At 61.6% G+C, this 21,026-nt stretch overlaps 1 protein-coding gene across 5 annotated transcripts in view; it reads left to right on the top strand.

The window, feature by feature from the left end:
* GABBR2 (gamma-aminobutyric acid type B receptor subunit 2) overlaps positions 1–21,026 on the top strand; it is a 51,078-nt gene that overhangs the window by 7,232 nt on the left and 22,820 nt on the right. For all 5 annotated transcript variants that reach the window (XR_013640495.1, XM_078881747.1, XM_078881746.1 and 2 more), the window contains exons 6-11: positions 2,505–2,565; positions 3,561–3,641; positions 4,957–5,107; positions 7,160–7,292; positions 11,936–12,043; positions 20,317–20,439. Coding sequence is in view for 4 of the 5 variants with exons in the window: in XM_078881747.1 (XP_078737873.1) it covers positions 2,505–2,565; positions 3,561–3,641; positions 4,957–5,107; positions 7,160–7,292; positions 11,936–12,043; positions 20,317–20,439 (657 nt within the window). In the remaining variant the exon portion in view is untranslated. The remainder of the gene's footprint in view (positions 1–2,504; positions 2,566–3,560; positions 3,642–4,956; positions 5,108–7,159; positions 7,293–11,935; positions 12,044–20,316; positions 20,440–21,026) is intronic.

The following is a 21,026-nucleotide window of genomic DNA, read 5'->3' as shown; positions in this document are numbered from 1 at the left end:
TCTCCCCTCCCCCTTCCCCGCGTCTCCCCTCCCCCTCCCCCGCGTCTCCCCCCCCCTCCCCCACGTCTCCCCACCCCCTCCCCCACGTCTCCCCTCCCCCGCGTCTCCCCTCCCCCTCCCCCGCGTCTCCCCTCCCCCTCCCCCACGTCTCCCCACCCCTCCCCCGCGTCTCCCCACCCCCTCCCCCACGTCTCCCCACCCCCTCCCCCACGTCTCCCCTCCCCCGCGTCTCCCCTCCCCCTCCCCCGCGTCTCCCCTCCCCCTCCCCCGCGTCTCCCCACCCCCTCCCCCGCGTCTCCCCACCCCCTCCCCCACGTCTCCCCACCCCCTCCCCCACGTCTCCCCTCCCCCGCGTCTCCCCTCCCCCTCCCCCGCGTCTCCCCACCCCCTCCCCCGCGTCTCCCCACCCCCTCCCCCGCGTCTCCCCACCCCCTCCCCCACGTCTCCCCACCCCCTCCCCCCGACGTCTCCCCTCCCCCGCGTCTCCCCTCCCCCTCCCCCGCGTCTCCCCACCCCCTCCCCCGCGTCTCCCCACTCCCTCCCCCACGTCTCCCCACCCCCTCCCCCACGTCTCCCCTCCCCCGCGTCTCCCCTCCCCCTCCCCCGCGTTTCCCCACCCCCTCCCCCGCGTCTCCCCACCCCCTCCCCCGCGTCTCCCCACCCCCTCCCCCGCGTCTCCCCACCCCCTCCCCCGCGTCTCCCCTCCCCCTCCCCCGCGTCTCCCCACCCCCTCCCCCGCGTCTCCCCACCCCCTCCCCCACGTCTCCCCACCCCCTCCCTCGCGTCTCCCCACCCCCTTTCCCGCGTCTCCCCACCCCCTCCCCCGCGTCTCCCCACCCCCTCCCCCGCGTCTCCCCTCCCCCTCCCCCGCGTCTCCCCACCCCCTCCCCCGCGTCTCCCCACCCCCTCCCCCGCGTCTCCCCACCCCCTCCCCCGCGTCTCCCCACCCCCTCCCCCACGTCTCCCCTCCCCCGCGTCTCCCCTCCCCCTCCCCCGCGTCTCCCCTCCCCCTTCCCCGCTTCTCCCCTCCCCCTCCCCCGCGTCTCCCCCCCCCTCCCCCACGTCTCCCCTCCCCCGCGTCTCCCCTCCCCCGCGTCTCCCCTCCCCCTCCCCCGTGTCTCCCCACCCCCTCCCCCGCGTCTCCCCACCCCCTCCCCCACGTCTCCCCTCCCCCTTCCCCGCGTCTCCCCACCCCCTCCCCCGCGTCTCCCCACCCCCTCCCCCGTGTCTCCCCACCCCCTCCCCCACGTCTCCCCCTCCCCCTTCCCCGCATCTCCCCTCCCCCTCCCCCGCGTCTCCCCACCCCCGCCCCCACGTCTCCCCTCCCCCGCGTCTCCCCACCCCGCGTCTTTCCTCCCTGAATCTTCCCTCCCCCGCGTCTCCCCACCCCTTCCCCCGCGTCTCCCCTCCCCCGCGTCTCCCCTCCCCCGCGTCTCCCCTCCCCCGCGTCTCCCCTCCCCCGCGTCTCCCCTCCCCCTCCCCCGCGTCTCCCCACCCCCTCCCCCGCGTCTCCCCTCCCCCGCGTCTCCCCTCCCCGCGTCTTTCCTCCCTGAATCTTCCCTCCCCCGCGTCTCCCCACCCCCTCCCCCGCGTCTCCCCACCCCCTCCCCCGCGTCTCCCCTCCCCCGCGTCTCCCCACCCCGCGTCTTTCCTCCCTGAATCTCCCCCCGCGTCTCCCCTCCCCCTCCCCCGCGTCTCCCCACCCCCTCCCCCGCGTCTCCCCTCCCCCGCGTCTCCCCTCCCCGCGTCTTTCCTCCCTGAATCTTCCCTCCCCCGCGTCTCCCCACCCTCTCCCCCGCGTCTCCCCACCCCCTCCCCCGCGTCTCCCCTCCCCCGCGTCTCCCCACCCCGCGTCTTTCCTCCCTGAATCTTCCCTCCCCCGCGTCTCCCCACCCCCTCCCCCGCGTCTCCCCACCCCCTCCCCCGCGTCTCCCCACCCCCTCCCCCACGTCTCCCCTCCCCCGCGTCTCCCCTCCCCGCGTCTTTCCTCCCTGAATCTTCCCTCCCCCGCGTCTCCCCACCCCCTCCCCCGCGTCTCCCCACCCCCTCCCCCGCGTCTCCCCTCCCCCGCGTCTCCCCACCCCGCGTCTTTCCTCCCTGAATCTTCCCTCCCCCGCGTCTCCCCACCCCCTCCCCCGCGTCTCCCCACCCCCTCCCCCGCGTCTCCCCACCCCCTCCCCCGCGTCTCCCCTCCCCGCGTCTTTCCTCCCTGAATCTTCCCTCCCCCGTGTCTCCCCACCCCCCTCCTCCGCGTCTCCCTAATGCAGCTCTTCTCATGAATGTTGCACGAATGAAAATACATCCAGGATGTGGGGAGGAGTGCAGAGAGTGGAGAGAGGATGCCAATAGGGGGAGAGAGAGTGATGGATGGAGATAAGGGAGAGCGTTCTCATAACCAGCTTGCTCTACTGCCTTGAACAGGTCACACACAGCCCTGACTCTCTCTCATTGTCTACTGCACACCACCATCTCTATGTGATCCCCCCCCCCGCCACTCCCACCAGGGCCAGGTCGTGTTCCGGAACGGGGAGCGTTTGGGTACCATCGAGTTCACGCAGTTCCAAGGTGAGTCATCGATTTGACATCCGTCCCAAACATTCGAAAATCGCACCGCCAATGTGTGTATGTTGTATGAATGCACGTTGTATGAATGCACGTTGTATGCATGCATGTTGTATGCATGCATGTTGTATGTATGTATGCATGTTGTATGTATGTATGCTGAACTTCTTTCGCACTGTACGTAGCCAACCGTGCTGATGGTAAGTGTGCGGGAGAAGGACCTCAAACGAAACGCGGCTAAAAGCACTTCTAAAGAAACGAGTTTGTCAATGCACATGATGAGTTAACGGTGCAGAGCTTCCCAGCGGCTTCCTAATATCGGAAGGGAAGAGCGTTCCAGACGGCCGCAGAAGCGCATCTGAAAGCGCCGCGTGATGATGCGGCGACCACACCGCCTTCGTTCGACGGCTCGCAGCCAAAAAGCCGCTGCCGCCGCTCCGATACCCGGAGTTCACGTGACGATGGGTGATTCCTTCTTGACGATATTGTGCCAAGCACTTTGTGCGTGCAATGATCCCACACAGCCGCAATCGTCGCCAGCTACTACCTGCAGATGAACGCACAGAGATAGCTGCCACGGGGGGGGGGGGGTCCCTTTTCAAATGTAAGATGCGGCGCTCTCTCGCTCTCTTTTTCTTTCACACGACTCGTGATCACTGCTGGTCAGAGCGGTCGCTGTCTCATCGAGATGATGGTGGTGGTGGTGATGATGCGAATGATGATGATGGTGGTGATGGTGGTGGTGGGAATGGTGATGATGCTAATGATGATGATGTGGGTGATGATGTGGGTGATGATGTGCATAGAGGGCAAAGAGGTGAATTGGGCGATGTGTGATGCTGATGATGATGCTGGTCAAGGTGACGATGGTGATGATGATGATGGTCGTAATGATGATGGTGAGTCTGATGTTGGTGACGATGGTGGTGTTGGTGACGATAGTGATGATGATTGTGACGATGGTGGTGATGATGATGATAACGACGATGTATGTGCAGAGGGCCGCCACGTGAAGGTGGGCGAGTATTACGCAGTCGAGGATGTCCTGGACATCACCAACGACACGATGCGCTTCCAGGGTGAGCCACCTCTTCCTCACCTCTTCCTCACCTCGTCCTCACCTCGTCCTCACCACCACGTGCCTCCCCCCAACCCCCGCGGCGGGGCACCCACCCACGCGGAGATGGAGCGACGGAACCCGCGTTGCGTTCCCGCTCTCCGGACTCTGTCTCTCAGGAGTCGCCGTGCGCGGTCTTCAAATTGAGCGGCTCGCGGTTGTCACGATTTTTTTTCTCAACAAATTGGGGGGGGGGGGGGCGAAACGTCGACGCTGCGAGGGGGGCGGGGGGCGGCGCAATGTCTCTCGGCTTTTGCGAACGATGCCACGGTTTGGGATATTCAACGTCCTCCGTATCATCATTATTAACCAGGGCAGCCCGCCGGATTCGAACCGCGAATCTCGGAAACGCGCGAGCATGCGCACACACACTCACACACTCACACACTCACTCACTCACACACACACACTCACATACTCACACACACTCACACATATTCACTCACTCACACACTCACACACACACTCACTCACACACTCACACACTCACTCACTCACACACACACACTCACATACTCACACACACTCACACACACTCACACACACTCACTCACACACACTCACTCACACACTCACACACTCACTCACTCACACACACACACTCACATACTCACACACACTCACACACTCACACACACTCACACACACTCACACACACACTCACACACTCACACACTCACTCACTCACACACACACACTCACATACTCACACACACTCACACACTCACACTCACTCACACACACTCACACACACACTCACACACTCACTCACTCACACACACACACTCACATACTCACACACACACTCACACTCACTCACACACACTCACACACACTCACACACACACTCACTCACACACACTCACTCACACACTCTCTCACACACTCGCACACACACTCACTCACACACTCACACACACACACACTCACACACACTCACACACACACTCACTCACACACACTCACTCACACACACTCACACACACTCACTCACTCACACACTCACACACGTGTATCACAGTGTTACTGTGCCCAGCTATTCCAGTGACGAGAGCTGGGGGGGGGGGGTTCCTCAGGCATTGCCTCCCCCCCCCCCCGTGTGTGGGGGGGAGAGGGGGGGGGGGTTCTAATCCCGGGCCCCACTCATTTCCAAGACTGCCACCACCTCTTTGTGACGTTTCTAGATCCACATCTGCCCCCCCCCCCTTGCCCCCCCCCCTCACCCCCCCCTTGCCCCCCCCATCACCCCCCCCCCCTTGCCCCCCCCCCCCCACTAGGGAGCGGGCCCCCCGAGGACCGTACGATCGAGGTGGAGGAGCTGCGCAAGGTGTCGCTGCCGCTGTACGCGGTGCTGTCGACGCTCACGCTGCTCGGGATGATCCTGGCCGCGATGTTCCTCTTCTTCAACATCAAGAACCGCAACCAGAAGTGAGCAAGGCGGGGGGTGGGGGGGGGGGAACGAGCGGGTGAGCGAGCGGGTGAGCGAGCGGGTGAGCGAGCGGGTGAGCGAGCGGGCGGGCGAGCGGGTGAGCGAGCGGGTGAGCGAGCGGGCGAGTGAGGGAGTGAGTGAGTGAGGGAGTGAGGGAGTGAGTGAGTGAGCGAGTGGATAAGCGGGTGAGCGAGCGGGCGAGTGGGCGAGCGAGTGGGTAAGCGGGTGAGCGAGCAGGCGAGTAAGTGAGGGGGCGAGTGAGTGAGGGAGTGAGTGAGCGAGTGGGTAAGTGGGTGAGCGAGTGGGCAAGTGGGCGAGTGAGCGGGTAAGCGGGCGAGCGAGCGAGTGGGCGAGCGAGTGGGTAAGCGGGTGAGCGAGCAGGTGAGTGAGTGAGGGGGCGAGTGAGTGAGCGAGTGGGTAAGCGGGTGAGCGAGCGAGTGGGCGAGTGGGCGAGCGAGTGGGTAAGCGGGCCAGCGAGCGGGTGAGCGAGTGAGCAAGCGGGTAAACAGGTGAGCGAGCGAGTGGGCGAGTGGGCGAGCGAATGAGTAAGTGGGTGAGCGAGCGGGCGAGGGGGCGAGGGAGCGGGCGGGCGAGGGGGCGAGCGACGGTGGTTCCGGGGGCCGGGTCAATACCGCGTGCGTGGGTGGGGCCACCCCCTCTGGGAGGCCGCTGTCGGCGTGGGCCGCTCGCGAGGCCGATGGCTCGGGAGGCCCCGGCTCCTCGCTGGCTCCACGTGGCGCCGCAATTAGCGCCGCCGCGTGGCCCCCATCGATCGCCCGCCAGCGCCGTCTGGCGATGACGCGAACCGCTCCTGGCCGCCGATCCGAATTGGCAATTAGCTGCGAGTGACGAGACCTCCCTGCCCCGGGGCGGGAAGTCCTGGGGTGATGTCACGTGGTTCCGTGGGGGTGCCCGCTCCCCCACGCCTGCTCCCTGTGGGGGGGGGGGGGCAATGTCTCATTATGTACCTGTGTGTGTGTCGCATTGCGTATCTGTGTGTGTGTCTTATTGTGTACCTGTGTGTGTGTTATTGTGTATCTATGTGTGTGTGTATTATTGTGCATCTGTGTGTGTGTCGCATTGTGTATCTGTGTGTGTGTATTATTGTGTACCTGTGTGTGTGTCGCATTGCGTATCTGTGTGTGTGTCTTATTGTGTATCTGTGTGTGTGTTATTGTGTATCTATGTGTGTGTGTATTATTGTGCATCTGTGTGTGTGTCGCATTGTGTATCTGTGTGTGTGTATTATTGTGTACCTGTGTGTGTGTCGCATTGTGTATCTGTGTGTGTGTATTATTGTGTACCTGTGTGTGTGTATTAGTGTGTATCTGTGTGTGTGTGTATTATTGTGTATCTGTGTGTGTGTGTATTATTGTGTATCTGTGTTTCATTCATTCATTCAATTTCCTTCCCGGCTGGCGCCGGTCCCATGAGACGGTCTGAGCGCCACTCATTGCGGAGTGCATTACCCCCCCCCCCCACTACTACCCCCCTCCCCCCCCCACTACTACCCCCACCCACTACTACCCCCACTACTACCCCCACTACTACCCCCACCCACTACTACCCCCCTCCCCCCACTACTATCCCCTCTGCTTCCTCTCCCTCCTTACTCCCCCCTCCCTCCCTCCCTTCTCCCGCTACCCCCCCCCCCCCCCCTCTTTGTTTCTCATCTCCCTCTGGTTTTCTCTTCCCCACTCTCTCTCTCTCTCTCCCCCGCTCCCCTCCCACCATCTCCATTTCACTCCCTCGCCAGTTCTCCGCTCTCCCCCTCCTCCTCCCTCTCCTCCTCCCCCATCCCTCCCTCCTCCTCCCCATCCCTCCTCCTCCTCTCCCCCCATCCCTCCTCCTCCATCCCTCCCCTCCTCCTCCTCCCCCCTCCCTCTCCTCCCTACCTCCCCTCCTCCTCCTCCCCCCTCCTCTCCTCCCTCCCTCTCCTCCTCCCCCCTCCCTCCTCCTCCTCATTCTCTTATTTCCATCCTCATCTCCGCCTGCGTTGCATCACCTCCCCCCCCCCACCTGTACCCCCCCCCTCCCTCCTCCCCCCGCAGGCTGATCAAGATGTCGAGCCCGTACATGAACAACCTCATCATCCTGGGCGGATTGCTCTCCTACCTTTCCATCTTCCTCTTCGGCCTCGACGGAGAGCTCGTGTCCGCTAGCTCCTTCCAGAGGGCGTGCGCCGTGAGTTGGGGGGGGGCGGGGTGGGGGGGCGGGGGTGGCGGGGGCGAGGGGTGGAAGGGCAGGAGGGGCCGCGGGGGTGGGGGGGTGGGAGGGCGGGGGGGGCGGGGGTGGTGGGGGGCGGGGGTGGGGGGGTGGGAGGGCGGGGGTGGGGGCAAGGGGTGGGGGGGGCAGGGGCGGGGGGGGCGGGGTTGGGTGGGGCGGGGGGTGGGGGGCGATGGGACAGGGGGGGGGGTGAAGCCCATCAACGCGTACAACGGCAGCAGCAGAAGAATCGGATTCAGTGTAACCACGGGGGGAGGGGGATGATGATGGATGGGGGAGAGACGAGGGTGGGGGAGGGGGCAGGGTGAGCGTGTGGCTTCCCCTAGGTTGACTCAGCCTCAATTGTGTACCTGGTACGGTGACAAAGACGGTCGCGCGAAGCGTTGGCCACCACCCCCTCGTGTGCCGTGCCGGCCTTCATGGGTGCTGCTACTCGCTAACAGCACTTGCCCCATTCGCCTGTTCAGGCTACGCGGGGGATCTTTGCCTTTGACCTCCATGGGACGTGCCCCGACAGGGGTTCAGCCTGGGTGGTGGGAGCGGTTGGCGCAGTGGTTAGCACGCCGAGCTACAAACCCATGGCGACGAGTTCGAGTCCCACTCACGCACGGCCCCACGTCGTCATTGGTGAATCGCCGAGGAACGGGTTCTCGGTCTCGGTGTGCCGCCAACGCTGCTCCTGCTGCCGCTGCTGTGCCACTGCTGCTACTGCTGCTGCCGCCGCCACTGCTGCTGCCACTGCTGCTGCCACTGCTACTGCTGCGGCTACTGCTGCTGCCACTGCTGCTGCCACTGCTGCTGCTGCTGCCAATGCTGCTGCTGCTGCCACTGCCCACTGCTGCTGCCACTTGCTGGCTGCCACTGCTGCTGCCACTGCTGCTGCCACTGCTGCCATTGCTGCTGCTGCTGCCGCTGCCGCCACTGCTACTGCTGCGGCTACTGCTGCTGCTGCTGCTGCCAATGCTGTCTGCTGCTGCCACTGCCACTGCTGCTGCCACTGCTGCTGCCACTGCTGCTGCCACTGCTGCTGCTGCCAATGCTGCTGCTCCTGCCAATGCTGCTGCTGCTGCCACTGCTGCTGCTGCTGCCAATGCTGCTGCCACTGCTGCTGCCACTGCTGCTGCCGCTGCTGCTGCCGCTGCTGCTGCTGCCAATGCTGCTGCTGCTGCCACTGCTGCTGCCACTGCTGCTGCCACTGCTACTGCTGCTGCCACTGCTGCTGCCACTGCTGCTGCCACTGCTGCTGCTGCTGCCAATGCTGCTGCTGCTGCCACTGCCACTGCTGCTGCCACTGCTGCTGCCACTGCTGCCATTGCTGCTGCTGCTGCCGCTGCCGCCCACTGCTACTGCTGCGGCTACTGCTGCTGCTGCTGCTGCCAATGCTGCTGCTGCTGCCACTGCCACTGCTGCTGCCACTGCTGCTGCCACTGCTGCTGCCACTGCTGCTGCTGCCAATGCTGCTGCTCCTGCCAATGCTGCTGCTGCTGCCACTGCTGCTGCTGCTGCCAATGCTGCTGCCACTGCTGCTGCCACTGCTGCTGCCGCTGCTGCTGCCGGCTGCTGCTGCCGCTGCTGGTGCCGCAGCTACTGCTGCAGCTACTGCTGCTGCTGCTGCTGCGATCTCTACTTTTTGCTTTATCGCCGTACTTTGTTTAATTATATCGATGGTGGTCATTGCGGTGACAAATCTCAGGTCCCTCCTGCGAATTTTTACCTCCTCCTGCTCCTCCTGCTCCTCCTTCCTGCTCCTCCACCCTCGACTCTGCTGAGCTGCTCTCCCCCCTGGCTCACGCGAGCCGAGCCCGAGCCGCCCTCCAGCTGCATCTCTCATCCAGCCGCCTCCCTCGGAGTGTCTCCCATTCCCCCGGCCACCCTCCCCCCCTTCTTTCTCCCCCCCTTCCTCCTTCACCCCCCCCCCTTCCTTCACCTCCCCCCCCCCCACGCGGAGCCCCCCACTTCAGCCGTTAACGAGCGCCGCGTGATTCACGGGCGTGTTCACACGGCACGCGGCCGTGTTCCTCGCGTCCCCAGGGGATGGCGGTGTGGGGTGGGGGGTGGGGGTGGGGGGTGGGGTGGGGGTGGGGGGGTGGGGGTGTGGGGGATGGCGGTGTGGAGTGGGGGGGTGGGGGGTGAGGGTGGGGGGATGGCGGTGTGGAGTGGGGGGTGAGGGGGATGGCGGTGTGGAGTGGGGGGGTGAGGGGTGGGGTGTGAGGGGGTGGGGGGTGTGGGGTGGGGGGGTGGGGGTGGGGGGTGGGGGGTGAGGGTGGGGGGATAGCGGTGTGGAGTGGGGGGGTGAGGGGTGGGGGGTGAGGGTGGGGGGGTGAGGGGGATGGCGGTGTGGAGTGGGGGGGTGGGGATGGGGGGTGAGGGGGATGGCGGTGTGGAGTGGGGGGGGTGGGGGGTGAGGGGTGGGGGGGTGAGGGGGGTGGGGGGTGTGGAGTGGGGGGGTGGGGGGTGGGGGTGAGGGGGATGGCGGTGTGGAGTGGGGGGGGTGGGGGGTGAGGGTGGGGGGTGAGGGTGGGGGGTGAGGGTGGGGGATGGCGGTGTGGAGTGGGGGGGGTGGAGTTGGGGGGGGGGCGGGTTTCAATGTTCGATTCGGCCCGAGCCGTCAGCGCTCGTGTTACACGGCGCGTCTCGCATTCCGGATCCTAGCGGCGTCACTCGCCCCCACCCCTCCTCCACCTCTCCACCTCGCCCCCCTCCCCCCCCGACTCTTACCCCACCTCGAACTCACCCTCCTCCTCCGTGTCCTCCTCCTCTTCCTCCTCCTCCCCCTCGTGGAAATTCCACGTTCCTGTGGCCGGCACGAGTCTTTTACAACAAGACAAACCGCCCGTTGAATTCCGCGCAAAGTGGTGCTCGCTTTATCGACCCGGAGAGCGGGCGAGAGGGATGATGGGCTGAGTCAACCCACCCCCCCCCCCCCCCCACGGTCGGTAGGGGGGGGGGTGAATGCGCAGCCCTGCAATAGCCCGCTCACGACACCGCTGGTGGAAGGAGCTCACGATTCGAGGGGGCACCCTGGCCCAGAGGTCGCAACCGGCTACCCGATACCCGTACCCTACCCGATACCCGGCTACCCGTACCCGGCCGGGTATGGGTAGCCCGTTTGCGACCCTGGTGCGGCCGGGTACGTGTACGGGTAGCCGTTTGTGACCCTGGTGCGGCCGGGTACGGGTAGGCCGTGAGTCACTGGTGAGTCACCGTTTGTCACTCATTTCCCAACGTCTTGTCTCTTCTCACAATTCAAGTTCCTAGAATCAACCCACCCGCGCCTGCAACGTGGCTTCATCCCAGAGGTCGCAATCAGGTACCCGGCCGGGTACGGGTAGGGTACGGGTAGGGTACGGGTAGGGTACGGGTACGGCCGGGTACGGGTACCCGTTTGCGACCCTGGTGCGGCCGGGTACGGGTAAGGAATCAAAACCCGATTGCGACCTCTGCCCTGGCCCCTTCTCTGCCACGCTGTTCAGACTTCTTGGACCTCGAGTGGTTGTGGCATGTCCCTGACGTGTTGTGGCATGACTCTGACGTGCTGTGGTGTGACCCTGACGTGGTGTGGTGTGACCCTGACGTGTTGTGGCGTGACCCTGGCGTGTTGTGGTGTGACCCTGGCGTGGTGTGGTGTGACCCTGGCGTGGTGTGGCGTGACCCTGGCGTGGTGTGGTGTGACCCTGGCGTGTTGTGGTGTGACCCTCACGTGGTGTGGTGTGACCCTGGCGTGTTGTGGTGTGACCCTCACGTGGTGTGGCGTGACCCTAGCGTGTTGTGGTGTGACCCTGGCGTGGTGTGACCCTCACGTGGTGTGGCGTGACCCTGGCGTGTTGTGGTGTGACCCTGGCGTGGTGTGGTGTGACCCTGGCGTGTTGTGGCGTGACCCTGGCGTGGTGTGGTGTGACCCTCACGTGGTGTGGCGTGACCCTCACGTGGTGTGGTGTGACCCTCACGTGTTGTGGCGTGACCCTGACGTGTTGTGGCGTGACCCTGACGTGTTGTGGCGTGACCCTGACGTGTTGTGGTGTGACCCTGACGTGTTGTGGCGTGACCCTGACGTGTTGTGGTGTGACCCTGGCGTGTTGTGGCGTGACCCTGGCGTGTTGTGGTGTGACCCTGACGTGGTGTGGTGTGACCCTGACGTGTTGTGGTGTGACCCTGACGTGGTGTGGTGTGACCCTGGCGTGTTGTGGTGTGACCCTGGCGTGCTGTGGTGTGACCCTGACGTGGTGTGGTGTGACCCTGACGTGGTGTGGCGTGACCCTCACGTGGTGTGGCGTGAACCTCACGTGTTGTGACCCTGGTGTGGTGTGACCCTGACGTGTTGTGGTGTGACCCTGGCGTGTTGTGGTGTGACCCTCACGTGTTGTGGCGTGACCCTGACGTGTTGTGGTGTGACCTTGGCGTGCTGTGGCTTGACCCTAGTGCACATGCTGTGGGTTGTATGAAGTGGTGTTGTGGCATGACTCACGGTTTGGTGTCAACTCTGGTTTTGCGTGGGGTGACCACGGTGTGGCTAACCCCGGTGTGGCTGGTCCCGGTGTGGCTAACCCCGGTGTGGTGTGGCTGTACCCGGTGTGGCGTGACCCGGTTGTTGTTGTTGTCAGGCCCGCACCTGGATCCTCACCCTGGGCTACACCACGGCGTTCGGGGCGATGTTCGCCAAGACTTGGCGTGTCCACGCCATCTTCAAGAACGTCAAGATGAAGAAGAAGGTGACGCCACTCCACGTTCACATGGCGGGGGCCAGTATACACCCGCAGGGCGATGATGATGATGATTATGAAGTTACTAATTTTACTGCTGCAGCTGGTGACAATGATTATTAATCTACTTCTGCTTGATTATGATGATGGTGGTACTGATGATGATATTGATGATAGATTTGCTGCTGATATTGATGATGATAATCATGGTGATGATATCACTGATGACACTGCTGATGATGATGCTGCTACTGATGCTGCTACTGCTGCCACTGAGTGTGCTGCTACTGATGCTACTACAACTGCTGCTGATGCTACTTCTCGTGATGCTACTGCTGATGATGCTACTGCTGATCATGCAACTGCTGATGCTGCTGCTGATGCAACGGCTACTGATGCAACTGTAGTGGTGGTGTTGACGTGCGCCGACTGTGACAGTGATGGATCACGGGGCGGCGCGAGGTGCGGGGTTGGGCACGCGTTGTGGGCGTGGTGTGGACGCGCGCGCCGGGAGTGACAGATGACGGGGCGGCGCGGCGTGGGTGCTGAGGCACGCTGAGATGTGGGAAAACAGGATCGTAGCCAGCGCCCAGTGATTGGTCGAATAGGATGGGTGCTCGCAGCGACGTCCGCAGGTGGGGTATAAAGGGGGACGCGCGAGAGCACTCGGGGAGAGTTACCCAGTTGAAGACCAGAAGACGGAGCTGAAGACCTAGTGCCCCGAGACCCCTAGTCCCGCCGTCCTTGTAGGGACCGGGGCCCTGTGTGGCTCGGAGGCGAGACTGTGGGACCCGGGGTCCGACGCCCACGTGGGTCGGGCTGGGGACCCACAGTCAAGACGGATACCCCGGGCAGGGAGTGTCCCGAGTAGCTCAGTGGGCGTTAGTCGCCAGGGTAGCTAAGTGGGTGTTGGTCACCCGAGTAGCTCAGGGGCGTTAGTCGCCGAGTAGCTAAGTGGGTGTTGGTCACCCGAGTAGCTCAGTGGGCGTTAGTCGCCGAGTAGCTAAGTGGGTGTTGGTCACCCGAGTAGCTCAGTGGGCGTTAGTCGCCAGGGTAGCTAAGTGGGTGTTTGTCACCCGAGATACTAAGTGGGTGTTTGTCACCCGAGATACAAAGTAGGTGTTAGTCACCTGTGAACGAGTTTGGTAAAATAAAGAGTGTGTTACCCGTGAAGTCGTCTCCCGCCGAGTTACTACATTACAACTGGCGTCAGAAGTAAACCTGTCTTCAAGAAGTATGGACACGAGGAAGACTACCCGTACCCACGAGCGAGGTCGGGACGACGACGGCGTACCGGGGACACCAACCTCGGGAGGAGAGGACGAGGAGTTGCCGCCGATGCAGCACTTCGCGGTGATGGCCGACGCTCCGCTCGCCTCCGACACCAGCCTCCAAGACGCGCACTCCCGGTTGGCGGAGTTGCTACTCGCCGCCGCCGCTGTCTTGGCGGACATCTCTGTTCCGGCGAGCGGAAAAACGGCTGCGGGGTTGGTGGAGAAAGCGACGTTGGAGGGATCCCGCCAAAAGGCGCTTCGCGCCAAAAGTCTGGAAGTTGCCGCCGTTTTTGAGGGGCCGCCATCGATTGGCGGGAAACACGGACACCACGTGGCCGGAGACCTCCGCTCAGCGCAGCCCACGTCATCAGCGCGCGCCGGAGCTCTCCATTTTGCGCCTGACAACCGAGCCGACATTTTACACAACTACAGCGGAGCGCGGGAAAATCTCTCTGACGTCGACGACGATCGGGTCCTCCAGCAAAGATTGCCCGCGCTGTCGGCGTTCAAGGCGGATGGGGGCGACTGGGGAGCCTTCCAACGAAGGTTCCTCGCTCATCAGGAGATGTCGGGGTGGTCCGACACCACTGCCCTGCGTGCGTTGCCAGCGATGCTCGACGACGACGCGCTTGCAGCCTTCACATCTGCTGCAAGGTCGTCCCGCTCTACGCTCCAGGCCGCACTACACCTGATGGCGAAGGTGTTCGGACCGCCCTCCACGTGTCGCCACCAGTTCTACGATCGGCGGAAGGTGGCTGGAGAAACGACGCTCGCCTATCGCACGGCACTGCTCGCCTTGGCGGACGCAGCTTTTCCCCGCATGGATAAGGAGGGGAAGGACGCCATGGTGACGGAGCAGCTGCTGGCGTTGGCCCACGAGTTGGGGGTCCCCATCAATGTGGCGGACGAAATGGATATCTGCTCCCTGGCGATCGCCACGAGCATTCACGCGTACGAGGTCCTCAAACGCAAGCCGGGGGTCGTCTGCAAATGGGCGGGGAACGCGGCACTGGCCGCCACGATCGCCGAACCTCAGCCAGCTGCGGATCAGGAGCAGGCCTTCGCTGCATCGCGTCCGGGGGAGTGGAGAACGGGAGGTCGTTCGCCCACACGTTCATCCCGCAAGCTGGAGCAACCGAAACCTACGACGTCCCTCGTCGTCTGCTACAACTGCGGCCTTCGGGGCCACGTCGCAGCCGGGTGCCGGGCCCCGCGTCAGCGCGCCACAGGACCACGTCGGGACGACGACCAGGCCCACAAGTCATCCCAACAAAACCCGGCAAGTCGCGGCACCTCACACGTTCGGTCCACAAACACGGCACATTCGGGTCGCCGCTTGGCGGTGGGGGGTTCGCGGCTGGGTGCCGGGGGTTCACTTCGGCGAGGGGGGTCCGTACACGGCCCGCAAGCAGTCGAGTGGTCCGAATTGGCCCACAGGATAGTGGCTGCGTCGGCCGGGTCGTCCGTGGTGACGGGGTTTATTGACGGGGTTGAGGTCCGGGTGCTGGTGGACACGGGTGCGTCGGCCACTATCATCTCGGACCTTATTTATAACATTCTTCCCGTCCAAAGTAGACCCCTTATGCCAGTAGACGTGCCATTTTATGCGGCGAATGGGGGATCCCTGGGGATCATCGGCCAGATTCGGGCGACTATTTGCATTGGTGACATCAAATTGGCGGGCCCTATTTTTGTATCATCATCGCTGGCCGTTCCCTGTTTGCTAGGTACGGACTTTTTGTCCAAAATGCCCATCAAAATTCTTATAGATCAGGCCTGCATTGAGCTTCCGTCAGGTCGGCGGGTTGCGTTCTTGACGAGCCCTACCAAAATACGCACGGTTTGTGCGACGGTGCAGGCGCTGGCAACTCACACTGTACGGGTGCCCCCGGGATCGCAAATGTTGGTACCCCTTCGGTTGAGGAAACCACTCGAGGTGGGTGCGGAGGCACAGGGGGTGCTGTTGGGGACGTCTAACAGGGCCAAAAGGGGCCTCGACTTAGCGGTTGCTCAAACCATGGTGAGAGGGGACAGTGAGCCGTTCGTAATGGTCCTGAATACGGGCTCGCGGCCGGCCGTAATTGCGCAGGGAACGGTGCTGGCTCACGCCGCGCCGCTACCCGTTGAGGAACGGCTCGTGGCTCAAGCAGATTTCACTGTCGAGTCGCATCCTCCAAGTGATGAGGGGACTGAGTGGTTGGACTCGTTGTGTGCCGGTTCGGCTAACTTGTCCAAGGTGCAATTGGGAGCATTGAGGGGTTTGCTACTCGAGTTTGCTGACGTGTTCAGCAAACATAAGTACGATATCGGCTGCACTGACCTGTTGCGCCACCACATAGCTACAGGGGACGCAGCCCCTATTCGTCAGAATCCCTTCCGGCTCAGCCCAGCCGAGAAGGAGCATGTGCAATCGGCGGTTAATGATATGTTGGCGGCCGATATCATTTCGCCCTCTTCTAGTCCGTGGGGTGCTCCTATTGTCCTAGTAAAAAAAAACAGGACGGGTCCTTGCGGTTTTGTGTCGATTTCCGCCGCTTAAACAAAATCTCGATGGCGGATGCGTATCCGCTCCCCAGGATGGATGAGTCGCTGGATGCCTTGGCGGGAGCACAGTTTTTTTCCACACTCGATCTGCTTTCCGGATTTTGGCAATTGCCACTCGATAACGAGTCTAAACCTAAAACCGCTTTCCGGACACCTGGTGGCCTATTTGAATTCAACCGGTTGCCCATGGGCTTACATTCCGCTCCCGCCACGTTCCAGAGACTCATGGAATTGGTTTTGTCGGGCCTCCAATGGGATACCTGTTTGATTTATCTCAACGATATTATCGTCTTCAGTCGAACTTTTGAGGAGCACCTCCAGCGACTGAGAGCGGTGTTCCTCAGGATGCGTTCCGCTAAGCTTAAATTTAAACCGGCTAAATGCTTTCTGCTTCGGGAATCGGTCAGGTATTTGGGCCATATCGTGAGTCGTTCAGGGATCTCGACGGACCCTGCTAAGACGCACTGCGTCAGCTCATGGCCAACGCCAACCTCGGTCACGGAGGTTCGCAGTTTCATTGGGTTCGCCTCCTATTACCGTCGTTTTGTCAAGCAGTTCGCCACCATAGCCAGGCCCCTGCACGCTTTGACGGCTAAGGGTGTGCGGTTTCACTGGGGGGCGGAAGAGGAGGCTGCGTTCTGCTCCCTTCGTGACGCCTTGGTGCAGGCTCCCCCCTTGTGTTACCCCGATTTCACACAACCGTTTTTGCTTGACACAGATGCCAGCAACACGGGTATCGGGGGGGTGCTCTCACAGGTGGTCGGGGGGGTTGAACGGGTGGTCGCCTACGGTAGTAGAGTTCTTTCCCCCGCCGAACAACGCTATTGCGTAACTCGTCGTGAATTGTTAGCGATTGTGTTTTTTACACAGCAATTCAGGCCGTATCTTTACGGCCGTCATTTTACGGTCCGTACGGACCATGCGGCTCTACAATACGCTATGCGCGTGGCACAGCCATCGGGCCAATTGTCCCGATGGTTGGAGGTCCTTCAGGACTACCAATTCACGACGATTTACCGCAAGGGATTGCGACACTCAAATGCGGACGCCTTGTCGCGGTTGCCACCGTGCACGGACTGCACATGTTTGTTGGGATCGGCGCGGTGCAAACCCCCGGTCGCCGGCACCCCGGGAGTTGCGCTCGCCGCCACTGACACGCCGAGAGTCGACGCCCCCACGGGGAGGGATTCGCTGTTGTCGTTGCCCCTCATTGAGTGGGGCCGTCTCCAAATGTCCGACGGCTCCCTACTTACGCTACGTCGAAAAGTTGGCGCTCCCGAGGTAGGGGATGCGCGGGTCGGTTCCTGGGTGTGCAGACAGGGCCTTTTGATGAAGTGGGACAACATGTCCCGGCGTCACGTGCTCGTTGTGCCTGTTGCTATGCGGGGTAGGGTCGTTCTGGCAGCTCATGAACGGCTCATGCATCTGGGTTTTCACAAAACGCTCGCCCTAATCCAGCGAGACTATTATTGGCCGGGGATGGGTAACGACGTGGCGAATATTCTTAAGGGATGCGTAGGGTGCGCCAAAAGAAAACCGCCACCATTGGCAGCTAATCCACCGCTGCAATCCATTCAAGTTTCGCGCATAAACGAATTAGTTGCGTTGGACATCTTGGGGCCCTTTCCTGCTACACCAACGGGAAATAGGTTCCTGCTGGTTGGCGTAGAATACTTCACCCGATGGCCCATGGCATGGCCACTCGCCAACCAGTCGGCTGCAGCGGTGGCGGACGCCTTCGTCCAGGGCTATGTTTTGGACAAGGGCGCCCCCGAACGCTTGCTGACGGATCAAGGAAAGAATTTTTCGAGCGTTTTGTTGCGCGAGGTGTGCGACCTGTTGGGTACAAAGAAAGTGCGTACTTCCCCCTACCACCCGCAGACTGACGGGATGGTTGAGCGTCTGAACAGGACGATTACGTCTATGTTGTGCCAACAGGTCTGCGACGATCAGGTTGATTGGGACTTACAGGTGCCGGGGGTACTCGCGGCCTATCGAATGGCCCCTCATGCGGCGACGGGGTTTTCCCCATTTTTTCTTATGTATGGGCGGGAGGCCGATCCGGCCATGGACGTCCAACTGGGGATTTCCCAGCCACGTGCAAAATCAAAATTGGCAGACCACATCAAATTTAATATCGCCAAATTGACTGAAGCGCGGGAGGCGGCGAGGTTAAATTCGCGGTCTCGGCAAATTGCGAACGAGAGATTGCATGGGCGGAGGGTGCATACGCATGATTGGAAACCAGGCGATAAGGCCTGGCTGCATTGTCCACATGCACCGTTGGCTACGTCCCCCAAGTTGTTGAGACCTTGGAGGGGACCGGTGGAAATTGTGCGGGTTGCACGACCCCAGAGTATACAGATTAAATGGGAAAAACGCCGTTGGTACGTGCACCCCTCCCGACTGAAGCCCTATGCGGCACCGTGTGACCCCGTTCTGTGCCGTAACGACCGGGCGTGTGATGTGACCGTCGACTCGGGGAGGGAGGTGTCGCAGGCTGATCCTCACGTGTCTCCACCTGACCCACCCCCAGGTGCCTTGGGCTTGACGGCTGCTGACCGTCGGGAGCCTGAACCCCGCGGCACGCACGGGTCCTCGATGCCTGGCCGATGTCTTCCTGAACCGCCGGCACCACCGGACGTTCAACCGCGTCTGGTGCCGTACGACGGACCGGCAAGGCGGACTCGGGCTAGGGCACAACAATTTTCATGAAGACGTTTTTTTCGACACCGAGCTCGCCCGGTGTTCCCTTCTGCCGGGGTAATGTCCCGTTGTAGGGACGCTCGGAAAGAATGGGACGCTGCACGAGTCGAGAGAGAAAAAAAAAAAAAAAATTTCCATTTATTTTTCTTGCTGCATACACATTGCTATTGTCACTCGCCGGATTGTATATATTGTTCTGTTGTCGCGGTGGCATTGGTTGATGGTCGCGGATGGTAGTGTTCGCGTTGTGTTGTGTTGTTACGTTAGTTGTTGTTCTTGTTGTTGTGTTGTGTTACGGGGCACACAGGGGGGTTTGTATATTTTTATAGCAGCCGGGTCGGCTGCGAGCTATGTGGTAGGGGGTGATGTAGTGGTGGTGTTGACGTGCGCCGACTGTGACAGTGATGGATCACGGGGCGGCGCGAGGTGCGGGGTTGGGCACGCGTTGTGGGCGTGGTGTGGACGCGCGCGCCGGGAGTGACAGATGACGGGGCGGCGCGGCGTGGGTGCTGAGGCACGCTGAGATGTGGGAAAACAGGATCGTAGCCAGCGCCCAGTGATTGGTCGAATAGGATGGGTGCTCGCAGCGACGTCCGCAGGTGGGGTATAAAGGGGGACGCGCGAGAGCACTCGGGGAGAGTTACCCAGTTGAAGACCAGAAGACGGAGCTGAAGACCTAGTGCCCCGAGACCCCTAGTCCCGCCGTCCTTGTAGGGACCGGGGCCCTGTGTGGCTCGGAGGCGAGACTGTGGGACCCGGGGTCCGACGCCCACGTGGGTCGGGCTAGGGACCCACAGTCAAGACGGATACCCCGGGCAGGGAGTGTCCCGAGTAGCTCAGTGGGCGTTAGTCGCCAGGGTAGCTAAGTGGGTGTTGGTCACCCGAGTAGCTCAGGGGCGTTAGTCGCCGAGTAGCTAAGTGGGTGTTGGTCACCCGAGTAGCTCAGTGGGCGTTAGTCGCCGAGTAGCTAAGTGGGTGTTGGTCACCCGAGTAGCTCAGTGGGCGTTAGTCGCCAGGGTAGCTAAGTGGGTGTTTGTCACCCGAGATACTAAGTGGGTGTTTGTCACCCGAGATACTAAGTGGGTGTTTGTCACCCGAGATACTAAGTGGGTGTTTGTCACCCGAGATACAAAGTAGGTGTTAGTCACCTGTGAACGAGTTTGGTAAAATAAAGAGTGTGTTACCCGTGAAGTCGTCTCCCGCCGAGTTACTACATTACACAACGACTGCTGATGATGCTACTGCTGTTGCTGCTAATACTGATGCTACTGCTGCCGATGCTGCTGCTGATGATGATGTTGTTGCTGATGATGCTACTGCTGCTGATTATGATGCTACTGCTGTTGCTGCTAATACTGATGCTACTGCTGCCGATGCTGCTGCTGATGATGATGTTGTTGCTGATGATGCTACTGCTGCTGATGATGATGCTACTGCTGATGCTGCTGATACTGATGTTCCTATTGCTGATGCTGCTACTGATGCTGCTACTGCTGATGCTACTACTGCTGATGCTGGTAATGCTACGACTGCTGATGATATTACTGCTGATGCTGCTGATACTGATGCTACTATTGCTGATGCTGCTACTGATGATGCTACTGCTGACGCTACTACTGCCGACGCTGCTAATGCTACGACTGCTGATGATATTACGGCTGATGCTGCTTATACTGATGCTACTGCTGCTGATGCTGCTGCTGCTCAAGTTAATGCGTTCGATTAACATTCTGCAATACCCCCCCGCCCCCCACTCAGATAATCAAAGACCAGAAGTTGGTTGGCATCGTGGGGGGCATGCTGCTGATCGACCTGGGGGTGCTCACCACGTGGCAGGCCATGGACCCCCTCAAGCGCACCATCGAGCAGTACCCCCTCGAGGTGAGCATCCATCATCAGCAACATCATGAGCAGCAGCATCATCAGCAGCAACATCATGAGCAGCAGCATCATCAGCAGCAACATCAGCAGCAGCATCATCAGCAGCAGCATCATCAGCAGCAACATCAGCAGCAACATCACCACTAGCAGTAGCATCAGCAGCAGCAACATCATCAGCAGCAACATCAGCAGCAGCAACATCAGCAGCTGCAGCATCAGCAACATCATCAGCAGCAACATCATCAGCAGCATCAGCAGCAACATCAACAGCAGCATCAGCAGCATCAGCAGCAACATCATCATCAGCAGCATCAGCAGCAGCAACATCAGTAGCAACATCACCACTAGCAGTAGCATCAGCAGCAGCAACATCAGCAGCAGCAACATCATCAGCAGCAACATCAGCATCAGCAACATCATCAGCAGCAACATCATCAGCAGCATCAGCAGCAACATCAACAGCAGCAGCAGCAACATCATCATCAGCAGCATCAGCAGCAGCAGCATCATCAGCAGCAGCAACATCAGTAGCAACATCACCACTAGCAGTAGCATCAGCAGCAGCAACATCAGCAGCAGCAACATCA

The sequence above is a fragment of the Lampetra fluviatilis genome, chromosome 62 (genome assembly GCF_964198595.1).
Source record: "Lampetra fluviatilis chromosome 62, kcLamFluv1.1, whole genome shotgun sequence".
NCBI lineage: Eukaryota > Metazoa > Chordata > Hyperoartia > Petromyzontiformes > Petromyzontidae > Lampetra > Lampetra fluviatilis.
This window is presented reverse-complemented; position numbering and strand designations above follow the sequence as displayed.